Consider the following 20316-nt stretch of genomic DNA (forward strand, 5'->3'; position numbering starts at 1 on the left):
CCTGTTAAGAGGTTGGTTCAGGCAGTGCCTCTCCTTGCAGCCCTGCTCCTCCATTGCACACCATGCAAGGATGCCAAGATGGGACAGGAAGGAGCTTCTGTGTACCCACAGCACCCCATTAACCCACAGCAACTGGAAGGCCCCTGTAGCACCAAAAAAATCTCCTGTTTCTCAGTGCAGGCCAGCTGCAAAGGTCCATTTCCCTCCCATTAATCTCCACCTGCCAGCACTTTCTAGAAGGCGGTTAAGAACATTGAAACTGGGGAGATTTGCAAAATAAACAGCGATCAAACGCAAAGCCCTGGGTTCCTGCTCCGAGGGTGTCTGTGTGCCAAGACACACAGATCGTATCGGGCTAATTTACAAAAGGAAAACCGCCCTAATTAGTGTTCAGGAAAGCACTTTAATGAGAAGAGCATTAGTGCAAAAAGCAAGAGTGCCAAGAGGTCAAGCTGCTCCTAATGCCAGAAAAACAGGAAATGGGGCATAGCTGATCTCTGCCCACCCAAGCCGCAGCGCTATTTTCTCATTTTTTAGTAATATCTCAGGCTATTAGGGAGGAATTTAGCAAACCCGGGGCGTAAAGCCCAGCGGCAGGGCAGAGCCCGGATCATCGCCATGCCAGGTGGGGATAGGGCTCCCTGCAGCCACCTCCCCTCCTTTTTGGGGGCAGAGCGCAGGTTTTATGGGGTTTGTGGGGTTTCCCCTGCGAAGGGAAGAGCAGCAGCCCCGTCAGTGCCACGGCCGCCTCTGCCGGGGGCCAGTAACCATGGCAGCGGAGGGATTTACGCGATATTGGCATTTCTGCAGCACAAAAGAGCCTCTTATCGAGAAGGAGTGACTGGTCTGGCTGGTCTTCATTCCTCGGGTTGTTGCTGCGGCAGAGCATCGCGGGGCAGCTCGTGTGGTGCTCACCGTGGGGCAGGTTCGGACCATCCGCATGATGCTCCCGCTGGGACCCACCCGGATCATCCTCGGGGAGAGCCCCGGGGGGCTCCGGGGTGCCCTGGGTGCTCCCCCAGCCCTCCCCACCGCTTCTGGCAGATAAAGCTGGCAAGGGGGCACTGATCGTCCCGGTGAGCTCAGGTTTGCAAAAGGAGCATCTGCAAACCGTGAAGCAATTTGGGCCGCGCTGGTTGTCCCCAGGATGTCACAGCCCAGAGCTGGCAGGGGCGCTCCCAGCATCCCACACCGGTTGTTTACATTTCTTCTCAAATTTCTTCCAGTTTTTCGAAGAAAACAGTTTTGTGACTTTAACTGTTTGACTTCCAGCTCTTCTCATGCATCAAGTGACTTGTAAAAGCAGGGAAAACTGCATGGCAGAATGTAGGTTTCTAGTTCTTCAGATGATCAAACCCAGCTCACTGATACGGCACAGATCTCCCTTAGACATTCACCCAAGGGCATGAACCAAAGTGGGCAAGTTTCATCCCAAAAACAGAACAGGTAAATGAGGACAAAATGAGAAAGGCAAAGGCCACTGAGCCTGAGCTCAGCCTAAGCTGCTGCTAACAAGAGCGTCATGGGCACCAATAAGTTTGTGAACCTCTGTGTGGCCCTTTCCAAAAGGTGGTCTGGTGTTTTTTCAGGGTGTTAATTCCAGTGGGACCATTGCTGCACTTAAAAGGAGCTGCATGCTCAGAGCAGAGAAAACCAGACTTGGATTAGCTCAATTTTAGGGAAAGGTAAAAGGGATTCAGACAGATTTATATGCAAGTGTCACTCAAAGCAGAGCTACACAAAGGAAAAAATATATATAGATAGAAAAAGTGGGTTACAGACTGTTCCCAGAACTAGGAGTGTGTCCTGCTGGTTAGTGTCTGCAGGTTTCAAGGTTGAAGTACTTAATTTTATTTCAAGCTTCCTAATTAAACACCATTTAACTGGGCTTTCCATTTATCCTGCAATTTCTTTCTGGACCTGAGTCTAATCCCCAAACCTGCTTATTTGCTTTTACTTTCATTACAACCTTATCAGTGATTAACCTGCAATTGCACTTAATCTTTTTAAAAGATTTATCTGGCTATAAATACAGAGAAGCTACCTGCCCTGTTTCTGTTCAGGGGAAAACAACTTCCTCCACTGGCAGATGTCTGTGGTGGGTTATACTATTCCTTTTGTCAGCTGATTTTTCTAATGGGAGACATTTGTCTTCTTTAACTTCCTACAGAACATTGAATCACTATCAGTTCTCTGAAAGACACAGGCCACAAGGAATATGAACACATCCCCAGTATAAAAAAATTACATATATAAAAATATAAACAGTGTATATAAAGCCTCCAGTAAAGATGCTACTGGTGACAGTGAGGCAAAACCCACCACATTCCTACAGCTCCAAAGACAAGCTCTGCTTCTTCCTCCAGCACTTCTCTATTCCACTTATTTCACTAAAAACAGCAGCAGCTAAAATATCACTGCAAGAAGACCTGGTTTCTATGGCAATAAGCAGCTGCCCATCAAGATTCCCCAAATACTGCATTAATATGAGAGAAGATCTCATTTCAGACCCAGCACTTAAGGACATCAAGAGGAATGATCAAAGCTAGTGAGAAATGCAGTAAAGGTACATGGAGTGTTACCAAATCCATTAGGAGTGTTCCAAGGGCAGTGGAAGAACACCCAGTGATGAGTGCCCTCTGCAAGATATTTATTGGAACCAATGCAAATGGAGCCCATTGCAAATACAGCAAAACTGGGAAATGAATGGAATTTAAAAGTTCAACAGAACAAAGCCAAGCCATGGCAACCCCCAAAACACGAGGCACTAAAGTCTCTGTCCTCTGTCATCTCTAAATAGTCCTGCAGAGCAAACAGACCTGAGCTCAACTCCCCAGCCCAGCCTGCAAGTCTAGCCCTACCTTGACCTTAATTATTACCTGGAGAATAATCTCTCCAAAGAACTAAAGCCATAAACAGATCACAGAGAAGGATAATTTCAGATCTCCCCACGGTTCCAGAATTACCAGTTGTGTATCCATCAGCATCTCATGCTGTGTGTTGAAAACTAAGGTCTTCAAGCAGTCTTTGCTATTTAAGGATTTTTTCCCTCCTATTGGCGATTAAAAGCAAATTACATTTCTACTACCAGTATTATGTGACCTCTGAGCTTCTCAATTATTTATTGGGAAATATGAACTGCATGTGAGGATTTTCTGGCTGTCAGTGCATGAGTGAGCAAGAAGCTGAAAAACAACTGGAATGTTGAAATAAATCAACACCAAATAAATGGTAATCTACATGGTGTTTATTGTAGATGCAGTGAATTATGAGAGCAATTACAGCCCAGTGTTTATTTAAACACTTTTTCTAAAGAATATTAAATCATAGAAGTAAATAAGAGCCCCAGTTTGATTTTTGCATCTTTCCTGGTTTGATTATATAAATATTCATTTAAAGAGTGCAAAAAATCCCAAACTTTGCACTCCCTACCAAAATCTTCTACCTGGGAGGAAACCACTTGCAAATGACTGAGGATAAGAAATATCCAGGGAGGTTTGAATGAGTGCAGGCTCTCCCCTGCAATGTAACGGCTTCAGACCCTCCTGCAGTACAGTGGAGCTCATTAAATTTGTTTAAAAAGAAAGCAAGACATTATTAGCTAATGCTAACATCTATTCTGGCTTTATTTTCTGCCACAGAAACTCATATCTTTTGCAAGACGGGGGAAAAAGCAACAAAAGAAGATCCCAAAGGAGGTGAAGGTCAGCTCCGTGCTGCTGATGGAAGAGGGATCACCCAGGGGGTGACACCAGCACTGCCACCCTTGACTGTGCCACAGCCAGACCTGTGGAACCTGCAGCACTGCTCACTGCATTTCTGAGCACCTGAGAAGTCCCTTGGCCACGGTGACAGGGCTGCTCCCTGCAGCAAAACCTGCCCCAGCTTTTCCTCCACAGGGTGGAAAGTGGCTCCTCTCCATGGAGCCAGTGGTGCTGTGGGAACATGGACAGCCAAAAACTTGGGGAGGATCTGCAAAACCTCATCCATGCACTGATTCTCACCTCTTCTCAGCTCGCCAGAAGCTCACTCTGCTGGCTTTGAGGAGGATGAGGAAGGAGCTGGTGGTGCTGGAAGAGGATGGGACACCTTGAGCCATCAGCTGGGGGCTGGCTGCTGACCAGATGTTTGCCTTCCCCTCCAGCACCCAGTCCCAGCACAGCTGGGAGAGTGACTTCATGACTTCAGTGATGAGCAGGACCAGAGTGGCTTTTGTCTCTGTGTGAAATGTGGCCAAGAGCCAGTCTGAAGTGGCTGAAGGGCTGGAAATTGCCTGCTGGAAATGTGGATGTCACTGAGGTCCAGCAATGAGTGCAGGGGAGCACCTGCAAGCTTGTGCACACTTGTTGGCATGTTGCAGGCTCTGAAACAACGTCTGGGAAATGAGAACACCTATTGCACTTCTCTTTCCCCTCCCAGCTGGGAACCAACTCAGCTTCTCCCTTCCTGCTCTCTGTTTATCCCTCCCAGCAGTGGCAGCACAGACAAATCCCAGTGTTGGAAAAGAACTCCTGGAGCCTCTCATCCAGGATTGTGCTTCTCTACCCTTGAAAGATGCTCATCAAGGAAAGAAACCCCAATAATGGAGAGTCCACAACCTTCCCAGAGTGGGCAGCTGGCAAGAATTCTTCCCAGTGGCAAAGCCAAGGTGGTCTTGGCACCATGAGGGGATCCTCAAGCATCTTGCAGTCTGTGCACTTGGGGACAGAGCTTGGCACTCTCATGACAGCTTGATTTGCTCCATGCTTGTCCTGTGAGCATAGTCCACATCCTTTTCAGATGAATCACTCCCCACTGCTGCTGTCAACCTTGAGCCCAGCACAGAAACCTTGTTGTTTTTTTTTCCCTTGGTTGTTTCTAGCCAAGCAGTGACTCAGCTGTCAGAGGTGAATAACTCTTCATGCTTTGTCTGAACACTCATTAACCATCCAGAGCCATAAAAAGCAATTTTTCCATAGCTCTCCTTCCACAAGGCTGGATTTCAAAACAAGGGGGCTGACCTGAGATTTAGTGGGAAATTAATAAAGGTGCTCAATAGATCTGCAGAGCAGAGAAACCGTATATGGTTCTGGGTCAAATAGGAGAGGGTTTTATCAGCAGTGATTGAGGGTCTGGGCAGAAGAGAGAGGCAGATCCTACCCACAGCACACAGCAAAACCTACAGCCACTGCATGGAAATCATTAACAAGAAAAATCTGCTAGCCCAGGCATTTGCCTGACTCCTACGCCTGCCCCGGGACCTGCTGCTCTTTCATTGCTCTTCTTTTTTTTCATCTTTCTCTGAAATCTCAGCAGCAAGGATTTCCTCATCTTCTTTTGCTGTGGAAATCACACGAATGGTGACTGAATGATCAGGAGATTCTGAGGATATTTCCTCTCCCAGGCGGGTTTGTGCTCTGTGGGCCGTGACAGGCGATCTGTGGTGCACTGGTGATTTTGGTGGCGTGGGGCTGACACAGGAACCCTGCAATAAAAAGTTAAAAAATAGGCAAAAACAACCTTAGCAGATCCTTGCCCACTATCCCTAACGTGGCAAAGCTGGACAGGAGCTCTGTGGTTCCACCATAGGATCTCTGCTTTGGGATATCAGCTTGAGGCCAGGGATGCTCCCTGCAAGAGGGGCTGCTGGGTTTTATCCTGTATGTCTTGAGAAGCACAGAGAGAGGAGCACAACAGAGCTCCCTCACATCTGCACTAACTCTTGTTTTGCTCCTGAAGCTTCTGGAGGGGCTGTTCTTGGCCAAACCAGGCACTAGAGCTGCTGTGAGGGAGCAGTGCCAGACTGCCCTGGCCTCCTTTAGAGAGGAGCCTCAGAAACCTGCCCCAGGGATGTGCCATGGACAGGGAGGTTCTGAAGGTCCAGTGGAGCACCCCAGATGTTCCTCTTGGAAACCTGTGGGAAGGCTACACCCTTCTACAGGACCACTGCCCCAACAGAACCACATCTGCCACTCCAGGAGGATGCAGCCACTCCAAATTGGACTGCTACCAACACGCTGGCCAAAGGGGTGTCAGGTTGTGCTCTGACTTTGTCAGTAGTTTTTCTTCTGTATTATTGCATGGGTTTTGTTTCTTTTCCCTTTTCCTGATAAATTGTATTTCTGACTTGGGGTCTCTCACTGGTTTTGCTTTTAAACCAGAACAGAGGTTAGCAGGGTCCTGCTCACCCACTAGTGGGGTTAGTTCCCAGTACATGCACCCTTCAGCATTGGGCTTGTTTTCACTCATTCAGAGCCCTCAGTGCCACTGCTCACTGCTGCTGTTAACTGGTTATGGATTAATGTTAAACACAACATTGTTTGAAGCTTCTCATGCCTCTGAAGGACTGCAGAAATGCAATTATGCTTGGCATCAACCTGGTGTTTACCCAGCCTCAAGGTCACTGCACTCCCTATCAGCTCCTTCCCCTCCCTCTGCACATCCAGATGTGATAAGTGTGCCTGGTTCCTTGCTGAGAAGAGTAACAACAGGGTCTGCGTGGAGACAAAACTTTCCTTAGAAGTTTAGTTGAAACAGCTGGAATAAAAAAAAAAAGGCGAGGGGAGGGGGGAAGGACAGGGCCTTTTTCCTTTTCAGCTGCTCATGGCAAAAAGCAAGGGGCTCCTGCAGAGGTGGCATTGCCTGCTGTAGGAACCTCTGTCCCAACCACTTGGGGAAAGCTTTGGAACATCAACTGGGCTGTGGGTGCCCCTGCCAGTACATTGATGAATTATGAGGGGCTCTGTCTCTGCAGGATAGAAGAGACATTCATTTATCTGTGGCTATAGCCTAGCTAGAAATTAGACTCAGGCTTAGCACAGGTAGGCAAAATTTTAATGTATTTCCCTTTTGTACAGCAAAACAAACCCCTGTGGGACACTGGCACTCCCCCAAAGGCTTGTGCAGGGTGCTGGGTTTTCCCCCAAGCTTTGACAGACCCCAGCATCCTGGGCTCAGTCCTTGAAGGCACCCACCAGAGCCGGTGGGGAGAGCACACCTGGCACCTAAGGAAGCAAAGCCACGCTCCTGTGCTGACCTGCGCCTCCTGCATCGCCTGCAGCTCCTTCAGCCTCCAGCGGAGCCGCCCCAGGGGCCCCTTGCCCCCCATCCTCCCTGTGGCAGCCAGGGCAGCCCTGAACAGCTTGGGGGTGTCGGCTTTTGGGGGGATGATCAGGGGATCTCCGGGGCCTCCTTTCTCATCTTTGGGCTTGTTGCTGCTTCTCAGCATTTTCCTACAGCACGGAAAGGGAGAGATGATGTCAGTCCGGGAGCACGATCTGTTAGCTGGATTTTACAGGGCAGAGAAACCAAGCGTTACAAGGACAAGGAGCTTTGTGTGCCTTAGGGAGGACAGAACAACAAATCTAAGCGATGCTAAAAACTAAAAAGAATCTTTACATAGATTTTTAAGCGAAGACGCTTTGGCCACGCTCCTTGCCCAGCTCCACCCGCTTTGAGAGGCGGATTTTGGCAGGCGGAGCCCGGCAGGCAGCGCCGAGGGCCGGGTGCCCTCTGCCGAGGGACAGCAGCCGGACAGCCCGGAGCGGGAGCATCCCCGGGAGCGGGAGCATCCCCGGGAGCGGGAGCATCCCCGGGAGCGGGAGCATCCCCGGGAGCGGGAGCGGGAGCATCCCCGGGAGCGGGAGCGGGAGCATCCCCGGGAGCGGGAGCATCCCCGGCAGCGGGAGCATCCCCGGGAGCGGGAGCATCCCCGGGAACGGGAGCATCCCCGGGAGAGGGAGCGGGAGCATCCCCGGGAGAGGGAGCGGGAGCATCCCCGGGAGAGGGAGCATCCCCGGGAGCGGGAGCATCCCCGGGAGAGGGAGCATCCCCGGGAGCGGGAGCATCCTCGGGGCATCCTCGGGAACGGGAGCATCCCCGGGAGCGGGAGCATCCCCGGGAGAGGGAGCGGGAGCATCCCCGGGAGCGGGAGTGGAGCATCCCCGGGAGAGGGAGCATCCCCGGGAGCGGGAGTGGAGCATCCCTGGGAGCGGGAGCATCCCCGGGAGCGGGAGCGCAGCGCCTGCAGGAGCTTTCCCAGGGCTTCACAGGAGAGAAAACTCCCCGGAGACCGCGAAGCCCAGGCTCGGCTGTTTTTAAACCCCCGCAGGTTAGAAAGCAGCAGCCCAGCACGCACTTGGCTTTCTTACGCAGCAGCTTCTGAGACTCCGGGTAATGCACCAAAATCTCGTTCAAGTCTTTCTTCTCCAAAATAAAAAGGTTGGCGAAGCCGTGGGCCACGACGTTTGCTGTCCGGCGATTTCCCCCTCCTGCTGCCAGCAAGCTGGAGAGACAATGCAAACATCAACACCTCTGTGCACAGGCTCAGAACGGCAAATCTCCTTTACACGTCTGCACCTCTCTCGTTCAGGGGACTCAGTTTGTTTATTTTTCACTCCCGATGGAATTTATCGTGCACAATTTTTAAAGAGTGATAAAGGGAAACCTTGCATGGAGGACTACACAAAAAATGACTTGTGGGTTTGAAGGGTTAAATATTACGTTTTACACCAGTCGAGTGTCTGCTGGGCTGTGGGGAGGCAGCAGTATTGATGTGTTACCAACAGGGCTTTTCATTCCTATGAAAGGGCTGCATTAACGACTGGGAGACTGTATTTGTGAAACACCTTTTCTGATCAATTTTCCCATTCCTCCATCCATATTCCCCTGTTTACCAACACCAGCTCCCGAGGCCGAAGACAACATCACAGCAGGAAAGCTGTAATTTGTGCCTCAGCTGCTGCCCAGCGTTTATGGCTCTGTCACAAAGATTCACTGGGATGCTGCTGATCCACTTCCCACCCTCCTCACCCACAAGCTGTATTTCCCCAGCTCCCTGGAAATGCTCCTCTCACCTGATTTCCCCAAAGACAGATCCAGCTTTCAGAGTCACCAGCACGGATTTGCCGTCAGGTCCCCCCAGCACCTGCACTTGTCCTGCCTGGATGATGTACATCTCACGGCCTATTTCTCCCTGCAGGGAACAGGGGAGCTGGCTGGGACACCCAGAAACAGGGAGAGCTCATGGATGCCCTAAGCAGCATCTTGCTGGAGATCCCCATGGCCATACTGCCCTCTCCAAGCTCCCAAAATGTCTCGGTGGTGCTCTCTCCTGAGCATTCTCATCTCAGCATCCCAAAGATTCCAACAAGCTTTCCCCTGCTCCCCTGCTGTTCAGAGCTGCAGCTGCACAGGTCAGTCTTTGTACAGGACCAGCTTCCACCAAGGATGTTTTTGCCCCAGATTCCCTCCCTGTGAGGTGCTCACCAGGGTGATGGGCCAGGCCTGGCTCTCCCAAGTGCCCTGCACAGCCTGATTCCCAAGCACCCCGTTACCTTCTTGCACACGTAGTCGTTGGGCAGGTAGACCACTGATTTGAGCCGCTTCAGCATGTCAAAGATCATCTGTCTGTCACAGCCCTGAGCCCAAACAGAGCCAAAACATGCCAGCATTAGTCTGTGCTGGCGTGGCAGGCTGTGCCAGCCAGGGCCTGTGCTGCAGAGGGTACCTGGAAAAGGGCCACTTTGCTCACGATGTTGTAGTTCACATCGATGGCGATGTCCAGCCTCATCTTGTCCGGCAGCTGCACCAGCAGCTCTGACTCATCTGTGAGACAAAGCAGAAAAGTGGCTGCTTCCTGCACTTGATCTGAGAGCATGTCCTTCATGTGGGAAGCAGCCCACGTTCTGGTGGCAGAGGGCAGGAGCCAGCTTGCACAGAAAGGTCTCCTCCAGCCTCTGCCCACCCAGCAACCTGCAGGTCTAAATCTGAAGTGTGATGGAAAATCACCCTTTCCATATCATTATCCCTGCCCTGATGGCTCTCAGAAACAGACCAGCGAGCCCAAATCAGCTTTTTTCCTGTCCAGGAGGGTGGGCACAGAGGTTCTGCTCCTGCCTGATGGCTCAGTAGGGTGAGCTGGTGGCTTTGCTGCTGGGCACACTCTGGCCAGCGATTGACAGTCACTGTCCTCTCTCCAGGGCACGTGGGACACTGGCCTCAGTGTGCTGTAAATGATGCCAAGCCACCAAAGTGCTGTGACCCAGTGGCAGCCTGTTAACTCTATAGGTGGGCAAACAAGCCCCTCTGCTGAGGAGTAAAATAAGCCACCCTCCACCCCCAAACTGTAGTGCTATTTGACAGCAACATTTCAGCTCTGCAGAGCAACCACAGGAGATAAAACATGAGATTCAAGCCTTCACCCTTGGAGTGGCTGGATCTCACCTAGCATGCCTTGGGAGTGCCACGTGTACTCGTACCACGTCTTCACCCTGTTCTGAACTGTCCTGGGGATCCTGTAGAAGTTCATGTATTTAATGGTGCTGTCCATGCAGCTCCGATAGTAAGTTTGTCCTGCAGTAGCAGCACCAACCACGTCTCTCATCTGAAAGGAAGAAGTGGAGGAGAACTTAAAATTGCTGTCACTTATCCATCAGCAGGTTAAGCATGTCAGCCAAGCCCTAACAGCATCTGCCAAATCCTTTTTGTCTTGCACCAATGCTGAGCAGGTCCTCCCCTGGGGAAAACAAACCCAGAGAAGCAAACCTGTGGATCAAGCCCACCAAAACCACCCCCACCCAAGGCTGTAAATCCCCCCTGACATAACTCACCTGCCCTATCATGACAGAGAAAGCAAAGACGCCTGTGAAGTAGTTCAGCAGCTGGAAGACGATCTCAAACAGGGTCTTGGGGTCTGGCAGGCCCCCGATGGTGATGAGGGTCTTCACTGCCCAGTAGTAACAGCGGATGTAGCTGGGAGGAGAAGAGGAGAGGAGCAGAAGAGAAGGCAGCTCTGAAGGCATTTCTCTTTCACCCCTCAGCACCGAGCTCACAGCCTCTGGCCATGGCAAGCCAGAGCCTGCTGAGAGTAGTTATGGATGACAAAAGGAAAAACTGAAGGGCTTCAGCCTCCCCAGCACCACTGCAGGTACTTCTGGAGATGCTACAGGAGCAGGGGAACCAATGGCCCCTCCAGAAACCTCCACCTGGGAGGCTCAGCTCTGGTTACTCCTGGTTTCTACTCCTTACAGCTCTGCCATAAACCAGCAATGTATTTTCAGCAACATTTACACTTTTAGAAATCATCAGGGGAAAAAGCATGTTTGTGAGCAAATTGTTGGCATGGGGTTTAGGAGAAGCCAAGTGAATTCCTGATTCCTTGGTCTTGGGCATTCCCTTGGGTTTTTTGTTTCCACCTGAAGATGGACACAGATTTGAACATCACACAAAGTAACTCTTTAGCAGCAGCATTAACACAGGTGTGGGCATTCAGCTTGTGAGCCAAGGACTCTGCCTGTAACATCAATCACTGACTGCACAGGGGACATTTAAGATGGGTATTGCCATGGTGAGGGGAAGGGCTGGCCACTGTCCCCATCTCACACCCTGGCTGGTCTGAGGGGCCTGACACAGGGCACAGGGACACTCGGTGTCACTCCTCCATCCCAACCTGGCAACAGTCAACACAGACAGGAACAGAATTCATACTCTGGTCCTGGTTGGCCAGGGAGCATTCCTTTGCTTCCCAGCACCAAGATCCCACTTCTTCAGCCCCTTCAACCTGCAACTGCTTTCCACCTCTGCCCAGCTGCAGCCTCATCCTGCAGCACTGTGTAGTACTGCCCATCCATCTCTCCCGTCCCCCTGGCTCCACATCTTCTCCTGGCACTCCCAACCCTTTGCTTCAGGGGTTTTCATGGATCCAGCTGCATCCCAACACCTCCCTCATTGCTCCAGCTCATCGAGCAGGCTGTGCTCTGTGAGACCCTCAGGCTTGTACCTGTTTCCTTCCCCATCATAGACCCAGGTGGTGGAGCCCAGCCCTTCGTAGGCTGAGGCCCAGTAGTAGAGGCAGGAGTTCACGTGCAGGCTGTACAGTAAGTAGGCAGTGGTCCGGATCACCCTGCAGAAAAACCCAGGAGAGAGCAGGAAGGGAGATGATGGCTGCCAGGGAAAGATGTCAGGTTCCCCCCTGGGAGCAGCAGGAGCCTTGAAGTGGTGACCATACAGGTGACAGAGCACCCCGACCCCGCTGCTGCCTCCTGCAGCCCTGCAGCTCCAGAAGTGCCAAGAAAAGCAGTTTATCTGCTGATGGCTCTCCTTCACAGGGGTGCTGGAGAAGGGGTGATCCTACCCCTGCAGGCTTTGGGACCCTGATGTCCCACCACATCAGCCAAAGTCCACGTCAGACAGCCCAGGCACAGCAGGGAAAGAAATCAGGGACACAGGACAAGTGCAGAATGAAGGGAACTTTCCTCCCCAGTGGCAAACAGCAATTCCATGCTCCCCCCTTCCCCCCTGGCCCTCACCTGTAGATGTATGCCTTGGTCAGGATGGCCTCCAGGCGGTTGTTGAACTCGAAGAAGGCCATGTACTGGGAGGAGAAGAGAGCTGCATGTTCCAGGTTCCCCTGGGAGAGTCACCTGCCCATAAAACCCCTCTGCCCCTTGTTTCCCTCCTGCAGCCCCTCTGCAGCATGGACTGCCACAGGCAGATTAGTCTCCATCCAAAAGTGCCCTTCTAGTCAAACGTGAGTAGTCTAGGATTGAAATGAAGTGTTTGACCAACAGCCCTGCAAAACCTCTGGGACAAAACTTCTCTCCATTTTACAATCCTCCTGTCAGCATGGGTGAGTCTGACAAGCCATAGCCCACCCCAGCCAGCACAGGACTCCTCTGTGTGCCCTGCAGCTGCTGTTCTGCCTGACTCTGTAAGCCCTGACTCACCTTCAGACAGCGAGGGAAGCGCAGGAGGGGATTGACACCCACTTTGAAGTAGAAGAAATCCAGGGGCAGGAGGCACAGCACATCCATCTGAAATCCACCCAGGGAGAAACCTCAGTGGGGACCTGCAGGAGCCCTGGGGTGGGGCTGAACCCACAGGGCAGATGAAAGTTTCAGATGAATAAAGAAAACATTAACAAACCTTGAAGCGCTGTGATCGCAGGTAGTTCTCTTTCATGGCCTTTTTGTCAGTCTGGTGGGGAACAGGAAGGAGAGAGAGAGAGAGAGAGAGAGAGAGAGAGAGAGGAAAATTGATTATTGCTTAGAGAAAGGAAAGCTAGGGCCAATGTGGTCATCCCTGGCTTTCCTCCTCTGCACCACAACAGGGAAGATGCTCCCTTTGTGCCTGGAAAGGGGAGAAGAGCAAGGAGAAAAGTCCTGGCCATCTTCCCATCCTACCTTGGGACATCCTGTTTTGATTTTGCATCCCAGGAAAAGCACATCACAGTGCCAGCACCACAAAAATCAGCATGTGCATGGGAAACTGCCTGTCTGAGCATCTGCATGGCCACAGGTAGGCTGTATCCTGAAGGTGTGATTTTTCAGTTTGTTTAATTGAATATGGAAATGAAATTAAGGGCTTCCCTTATCTCAGGCATGGGATCTGTGTGTTCAGATTGCAATTGCTAATGCATCCTGCCTGGAGAGCTCCTGAAAATTAACCCCAGAGTTTGCTACGCCCATGCCCAAGGTTGGCACCACACGGCTGTGCCAGGGCCAGTCAGTGAGCACCTCACCACGGGCAGAACCACCCCATGGAGCAGCACCCTGCAGGCATCCCTACCCAGCAACAGGAACCACAGGCCACACAGTACTGGATAGCATGGCACTGATTTCACAGGGAAAAATGGTGTGCTTGGGAGAAAAAAGACTTGGCTTATCCAGTCAGTGTCAGGAGAGGTGCTCGTGGTCTCTGGGAGGGGCCAGAGCCCTGATGGCCGTGGCCAGGGTGAGGGAGCTCAGTTCAGAGGCCAGCAGCACCCGTGTCCCTGAGGGTGATGGGGATGGGAGGTCCCACAGTGCTGGGATGCAGTGCCCTGCCACTCACGATGATGTCTCCCCCCTGCACGAACTGCAGGCGGGTCTGAAAGATGAGGATGTCCAGCAGATAAATGAGGTCACAGAGGTAATCCACCAGCAGCCAGTAGTGGATGTTTGCTGGAGTCTGGTAGGGGAAAGCCCAGCGGACAGGGATCAACCAGCAGTTCCAGTTCCAGGCCATGACAACGAAGAACAGCCACAGCACGTACATCAGATCTGCACACAGGGAACAGCAGCACCATCAGCTGGGCACACATCCCTCCTCTGTGGGATCCACTGCACAGAGGGGTTTCCATCCCCTGACCTGCCCTCAGCACAACAGCAAAACCTGCATGAAGTCTCTTGGTGACAGTGTTTGATTGCAGCTGGGCTCTAGCACAGGGTGAACACCCCTGTTCACAGAACACACCACGTTTTATCAGAAAGCTTCTTCTAACTTTGCTCATTCAGCTATATTTGCTTTTGCTCTGCTCCCACAACTCCAACTTCCCTGTTTTTGTTTTTCCCCTTCAGCCATACTGAACTGGTGGCTGGCTGCCTGAGCCCAGAGGTTTCCAAAGGACTGAGGAATATGAAAAACTAAGGAAAGAGCTGGGCTTCTGTGGGGTGGCCACAAGGCAGTGGAATCTTCTTTTGTGATTTTAATTTTTTGTGAGGGTATCCACACCCAGGGAAAGTAGAATGCCTAGACCTGCTCCTGACACCCACAGCAGGAAGTATTTAGGAAAAGCCTATGCCCTGCAGAGGAATTTAAAACTCTGTGCTTTGGTGAAAACTAAGTTGCTTCTTGCTTAATTTTCCTCCCCAGCTCCTCACCCTCTTTCCCCCAGTGCCACCAGCTTGCCCCAGCCCAGGCTGTGCGCCATCACTCACTGGTGAGGGGGTCGATGCTGCTGGGGAATTTGTAGCTTTTCAGGCGGTCCAGCCAGGGCTGGTGCTTGAATGTGCAGCACAGCATCTCACAGTAGTGGTCATCCCCCAAAGGTTTGTCCCCCTGCAGCTCCCCTCCTGGGGCAGGTACCGGTGCTGCTGCAGGTGCTGGCTTGGTGGGAGCTGGGAGAGGCCACACAGTTATTTCAAAGGGCAGAAAAATCTTCTTGCTGCACTTTTTCTTAAGGTCTTTAAATTGTTAATAAAACAGTTGCCTCCCAGAAGACACAGCGTGTATGGGGACCCACCAGGGAAACACCCCCAGCCCCACCTGAACTCACATGCCACGGGGCTCTCATCATCTGAGGTGACATCAGAGTCGATCAGCTTCTCCTTCACCTTCTCAGTCCTCTCCTTGAAGAGCCTGACCAGCTCCTGGAGCCGGCTGCTGATGGCGGCGCTGCTCAGGCTGGAGGCCGAGCCGCAGCGCTCGGGCAGGCTGTGGGGACACCAGGGGCACCTCATGCAGGCAGGAAAGGGCAGGGCAGGCTCATGGGATCAGAGAAACCTGGAATGGTTTGGGTCAGAAGGGACCTTAAAGCTCATCTCATTCCAACCCTCAGCCACGGGCAGGGCGTCCTTCCACTAGACCAGGTTGCTCCAAGCCCCATCCGGCCTGGCCTTGCACCATGACCCAGTGTTGACCCATTCTTTTACCTACAGCAGCTGAATTAGGATTTACCTGTGTTTATTTGGGTATTGTGTAGTGAGAAGAACACAAAGTGGCATGGCTTCCTCTCCTAAAGGATATTTGGGATCTTTCCACCCAGGCCCCAGGATGTGAACCCCTGGTGATCCGGAGCCCCCGGGCCCTTTACTCACCTTTCCCTCTGCTCCTCCTCCCAGCCCAGCACTCTGCTGGGGGATTGCCTCACCAGCCCCTTGTCCAGAGCATCCTCTGGGAGCAGTCGCTTCCTCCTGCAGACACAAACACAGAGACCAAGGGTTGGCTTGGCTCCTCTCCCTCTTCTCCCTCCCAGGTGTGACCTGTTTTCCATTCCCTCTTCTCCTAATGGGGTCAGTTTCCCTAATTTTTGACATTGCCTGGAGTAGTTGGGAGTGAACCCCCCTGCTCCTTTCCTGCTAAATCCCTGTTTCTCCCTGGGCACCAACAAGCCATTGGCTCCATGGACATGCAGCCACCTGGAAACTCAATTTGGGTACCTGGCAAGATGCAGGGAGGGCAGGCATCATCCTGTGCTTGCTCCCAGTGCCACAGCTTCCCATCTCTGCACTTCCAGAGGCAGGCAAGGTAAGTGCAACGCCAGCAATGCCTAGAGCTTGTGTCCCAACACAGCTGGGGGCTCCCTTTGGCACAGACAGGTTTCTCAGGTGACTTCTTTACATGTGGGCAAGAAAGGTGTCAGAAGGGAAGCTGAATATGAAGATAACAGTCCCAGCAAAAATCTGGACTGGTTTGCGAACCTGCAGCCAAGCCCAGAACTTTAGCCGTGATGAAGAAATTGTCTCCTGCCACCACAACTGGCCATGGCACAAAATGTCTCAGTGCTGTGTGTGGAGCAGGAGAAGGCAGGATGCTGAGAGGTCATCCTGCCATCACAAATCTCCCAAAGAAATGGGAGTCAAATGGGATTCAAATGCTGTGAACCCACCACCTTCAGCCTCACTGGCTCCCAGGTGTGTCCTGCTGGGAGGTGGAGCTGGTGAACGAGACTGATGAGCCTTCATTTTCCGAGTTTCCTGATATTTCCCAAACATCAGTTTTGGAACTCAGTTTGGAGAAACAGTCATGCCAAGGTCTGTATTGTTGTTAGGACAACATCCATTGCCTCTGCCCAGTCTCCAGCTGCCCTTCCCCTGCCTCTGTCCCCTGAGGGCACCACACTGGCCTGTCCTCACCCCGGAGCAAGCCCAGATGCCAGCGCTGGCAGCCCCTTGCCCTGTGAGGGACACCCTGCAGCAGACACACACCCTCAGTGAGCAGCCAGCTGGGTGGAAGGTGTCACAACCTGAACCCTGCTCAGGTTTTGGTGCCCTCAGGAAGCTGCAGGCAGAGGCCAGCGGCTCTGGGACATGTGGGATGCACAGGGTCCCTGCCCACGTGGCATCAGCCAGGGTGTCCTGGCAGTGTCTGCAGGAGCTTCTGTCCAGGCTCCAGTCAGCTGTGTGGCTCATTTGCAATGAGTCTTTTATGACTCTGTCTAAACACTCTTCACTCCAATCCTTCACAGAGCCATGGAGGAAATAACTCCAGTCTGTGGCCAGTAGAAGGGATTTAGAGATATCTGGGGAACTGCCTAATGCAGAGTTATGTCTTCTTCCTCTGGAAACACCAGCAGGACATGAGCATTTTCCTTCTGGCTCACAGTAATTAATTTGTATTTCTCTATGTTGGAGAACAGGAGTTCCTTGCTTTTAAAAAAGACACTCCCTGGAGACCCAGCAGAAGGGTTTATATGCTCACACGTGTAACTACAAATATGTTTAATGCTGCCAGTATTTCCACTGCAGGTATTTTACATGAAGTATTGGGCTTTGCTGTCCCAGTATAAATATCTGTTCAACTGACTGGATTGTGGACATTTTCACCATTTTATTTGCTCCTCCAGGAGCAAAAATGAAAAGATCCAAACTATTAAGCGAGAATGACTACAGCACCTGGTTTTCAGCACAGAAAATAATCCCACTTTAGCTTTTATTTTGAATCCTCTGCAAGAGTGAGTCTCAAAAAAACCTAGTGCCACAACAGAAAAAAATCCATCAGCTTTCTCCAGCCTAAATTTTAAAGCTCAGTTTTAGTCCTCCCTCTCCCTAAGCACAGAATCACTGAGTGGTCTGGGTTGGAAGGGACCTTAAAAGACCATTTAGTCCAGCTCCCTGCCATGGGCAGGGCCAGGTAGCTCCAAGCCCCATCCAACCTGGCCTTGAACACTTTGCAGGATGGGGCTTCCACCACTCCCCTGCAAGCTCAAACCCAGGGGGGACACACTGCAAGCCCTTGCAGCAAAGGTACAAGAAGAAAATTGTTTATTTTTAAGATGCACATAGGCCCTCTGTGCTCTGAATCTGGGAACAGAGACAGGTGGACAACAGACAAATGGCATTTGACCATAGCCTGGGGATCAAGCCCATCTCCGGGAGGACACACAGCCAGGGCCGTCCCTGGCCACAAAACCTTTAAACAAAATGTAATTTAAAAACCAGAAACAAGGGGCAAGGCTTTGGCCATCTCCTCTGCTGTGCCCTGGGGTGACACCCGCTGCAGCACTGCCCAAATCTGCCGGGAATGAGCATTTCCCGTGGCTGTGTGGTGCTGCTGTGCTGGGCCACACCTGGCAGAGCCGTACCTGGGGGAGGCTGCGCCGGGCACCGCCAGCAGCTCGGGGGCTGGCAGCGCTCCGTGCCCGCCCTGGATCTCCTCAGCTCGGCCTGGGCTGGCCACATCCTCCATCTCCACGCTGGGGGAGTCACCTGCTCCGAGGGGAAGGACAATAATGGCAGTGAGAGGGGCTCCCCAGACCCCGCCATGCCCCAGAGCTGCCCCCAGACCCTGCAGCGCGTGGGAAGGACTCTCCTTCTCCCTCCGTTCCCTTCTTGTCTGGCTCTCCTTTTTCTTAAGCATTTGGAGCATTATTTATCTTTTTTTTTTTTTTTTTTTTTTTTTTTCCCCAGTTTTTTACACTCTAAGAACTACCATCTGCTGCCCTTCTGCTTGCCCAGCTTGCAGTGATTGCAGCTACTCCATCTGAGTGTTGGCTTCCCGTGGTTTGCAAAACTATGGAGATTAGGATTCTCAGCTGCAGGTGCTATGCAGGAACCCAGGATTTCCAGGAGCAAACCTGCCTCCCAGGGTGTAGAGATTCTCCTGGTTCTTCTCAGTGTAAACATATGGATTGTGACAGCTCTGAACCACACAATGTTTGCTTCTCATGCAGAATAAGGCACTTTTTAAATAAGCATTTATGGCTTCTTTCTTCTGCAGAGATAATAACTGCTTCCTGCCACAGGCAAGGTCAGAAGCAGGAAGGTTGGATGTTTATAGTGGGTAAAGTAAGATGCCAGCTGTCCAAAGGAGAAATGGCACTGGGGACTACCTTGGCCAGTGTGATGTCTTTCTTAGCTATTTAACAAAATAAAATTAATTCCTGCAGGATTTCTTCTGTGGGAGGTTTTCACACATCTGAAAGACCCCATGCACCTTCTCCTGCTTCACACTGATGTGAAGCTACTGGACCAGTGTGGCTTGACTAAATGCCTGAGGAAAAGCCTGTTTGGGTGGCAAAGTTAAAATCCTGTTGCATGTAAGGAAAAGCAGCAGAATTCAGCTTTCTGGTGAAAAACAAAGCAAAGCAAAGCAAAGCTGCAGAAAAGGCAGAAAGCCATGAACAGCAAATCTCCACCTCTCTCTCCTCTTAGCATGAGCAGGCTGCACAAATGCTGGAGAGAAAACTGTGTGTGGTGATATTGCACCCTCTGCCTGCAGGTCCTTCAGGAGAGCTTTTCTGAGCAGCTCTAAACACACAGCATTTGCCAACACTCTCTAGGCTTAGCTAAAAAGGCACACAGTGATGAGGCAGAAGCAGACAAACACATGGATTTTGTTTCCCAGCCTCTGTGCTGCAACACAAAGCACGCTTTTTTTTTTTCTTTAATTCTTCCCCTCCCCAGAAAGCAACAAAAAAGCAACTACTCCAGGAATCCCCCCACCACCCCGCGCCCCTCTAGCTACACAAAGCCGTCATCAAAGCCAACATCTCTAATACCTAGTGGGGATTGCTCCTCAGTGCAAAAATTGGGGTTGACAACTCCAGCCTTTGGCTTGCTGGCGCCAGGGCGGGGGGCGCGGGTGGCAGCGGGGGCTCGGGAGCTGGGGACATTGGGGAGCAGCTCCTGAGCCCCGTGGCCAGCAGGGGAGGGGTCCCTGCCAGCCCCTGGCTTGTCCTGCACCAGCCGGTGCAGCTCGACGTCCCGGGCCCGCCTGGCCATGCTGCCAGCAGCCTGCTAGGTGCTTCAAGCAAAGGACAAGGCATCTGCAGCTGCAACAGAACACAGAGTGGTTTGAGAAGGGAGGGCTGCGGCGGCAGGAATGCGGGGCTGACCCCGCTTTGGGGCTGCCCGCTGCTCACAGGGCTTGCTGGCAGGGGTGGGCATCCTAGCACGTGTTTTTTGTGGAGTTATGGAAGTTAAGGGTGGGAAAGGACCTTAAAGGTCATGTCCCGTGGGCAGGGACATCTCCTGCTACTCCAGGTTGCTCAAAGCCTTATCCAGCCTGGCCTGGGGCATCCACAGCCTCCCTGGGCAACATGTCCCAATATCTCACCACCCTCACTGTGAAAATTTCTTCCTAATAATCTAACCTAAATTCCCCCTCCTACAATTTGTACCCGTTACTCCTTGTCCTATCACTATAGTTCCTGACAAATCAGCATTTTCTAGCATCACTGCCCCTCTGCAAGGGCTGCAAGCAGAGAATCTCAGGGGTGAGGGCAAACCATTCCCTGTGCAACTCCCTGATGCCAGTGGAGTTCTGCCAGGATGTGCCTTTGCTCAGTCAGGCTGCAGTGGGAACTCACCCCCTAATTTTCATTACCACTCATTGCTTCCTATAACGTTACATTAAAAT

At 51.9% G+C, this 20316-nt stretch overlaps 1 protein-coding gene across 1 annotated transcript in view; it reads right to left on the bottom strand.

Annotated features, from left to right (window-relative positions):
- Positions 1-3227: 3227 nt before the first annotated feature.
- CNGB1 (cyclic nucleotide gated channel subunit beta 1) overlaps positions 3228-20316 on the bottom strand; it is a 31614-nt gene continuing 14525 nt past the window's right edge. Inside the window, 19 exon segments of the mRNA XM_072934523.1 lie at positions 3228-5464; positions 7016-7211; positions 8117-8263; positions 8835-8953; positions 9315-9398; positions 9488-9585; positions 10204-10363; positions 10590-10731; positions 11759-11881; positions 12288-12352; positions 12705-12791; positions 12904-12954; positions 13810-14018; positions 14676-14855; positions 15014-15171; positions 15555-15650; positions 18041-18164; positions 19457-19589; positions 19592-19729. Of these exon segments, the coding sequence (XP_072790624.1) occupies positions 5252-5464; positions 7016-7211; positions 8117-8263; positions 8835-8953; positions 9315-9398; positions 9488-9585; positions 10204-10363; positions 10590-10731; positions 11759-11881; positions 12288-12352; positions 12705-12791; positions 12904-12954; positions 13810-14018; positions 14676-14855; positions 15014-15171; positions 15555-15650; positions 18041-18164; positions 19457-19589; positions 19592-19729 (2523 nt within the window). The 3' untranslated portion in view covers positions 3228-5251.

This window comes from Taeniopygia guttata, chromosome 11 (genome assembly GCF_048771995.1).
Source record: "Taeniopygia guttata chromosome 11, bTaeGut7.mat, whole genome shotgun sequence".
Taxonomy (NCBI): Eukaryota; Metazoa; Chordata; class Aves; order Passeriformes; family Estrildidae; genus Taeniopygia; species Taeniopygia guttata.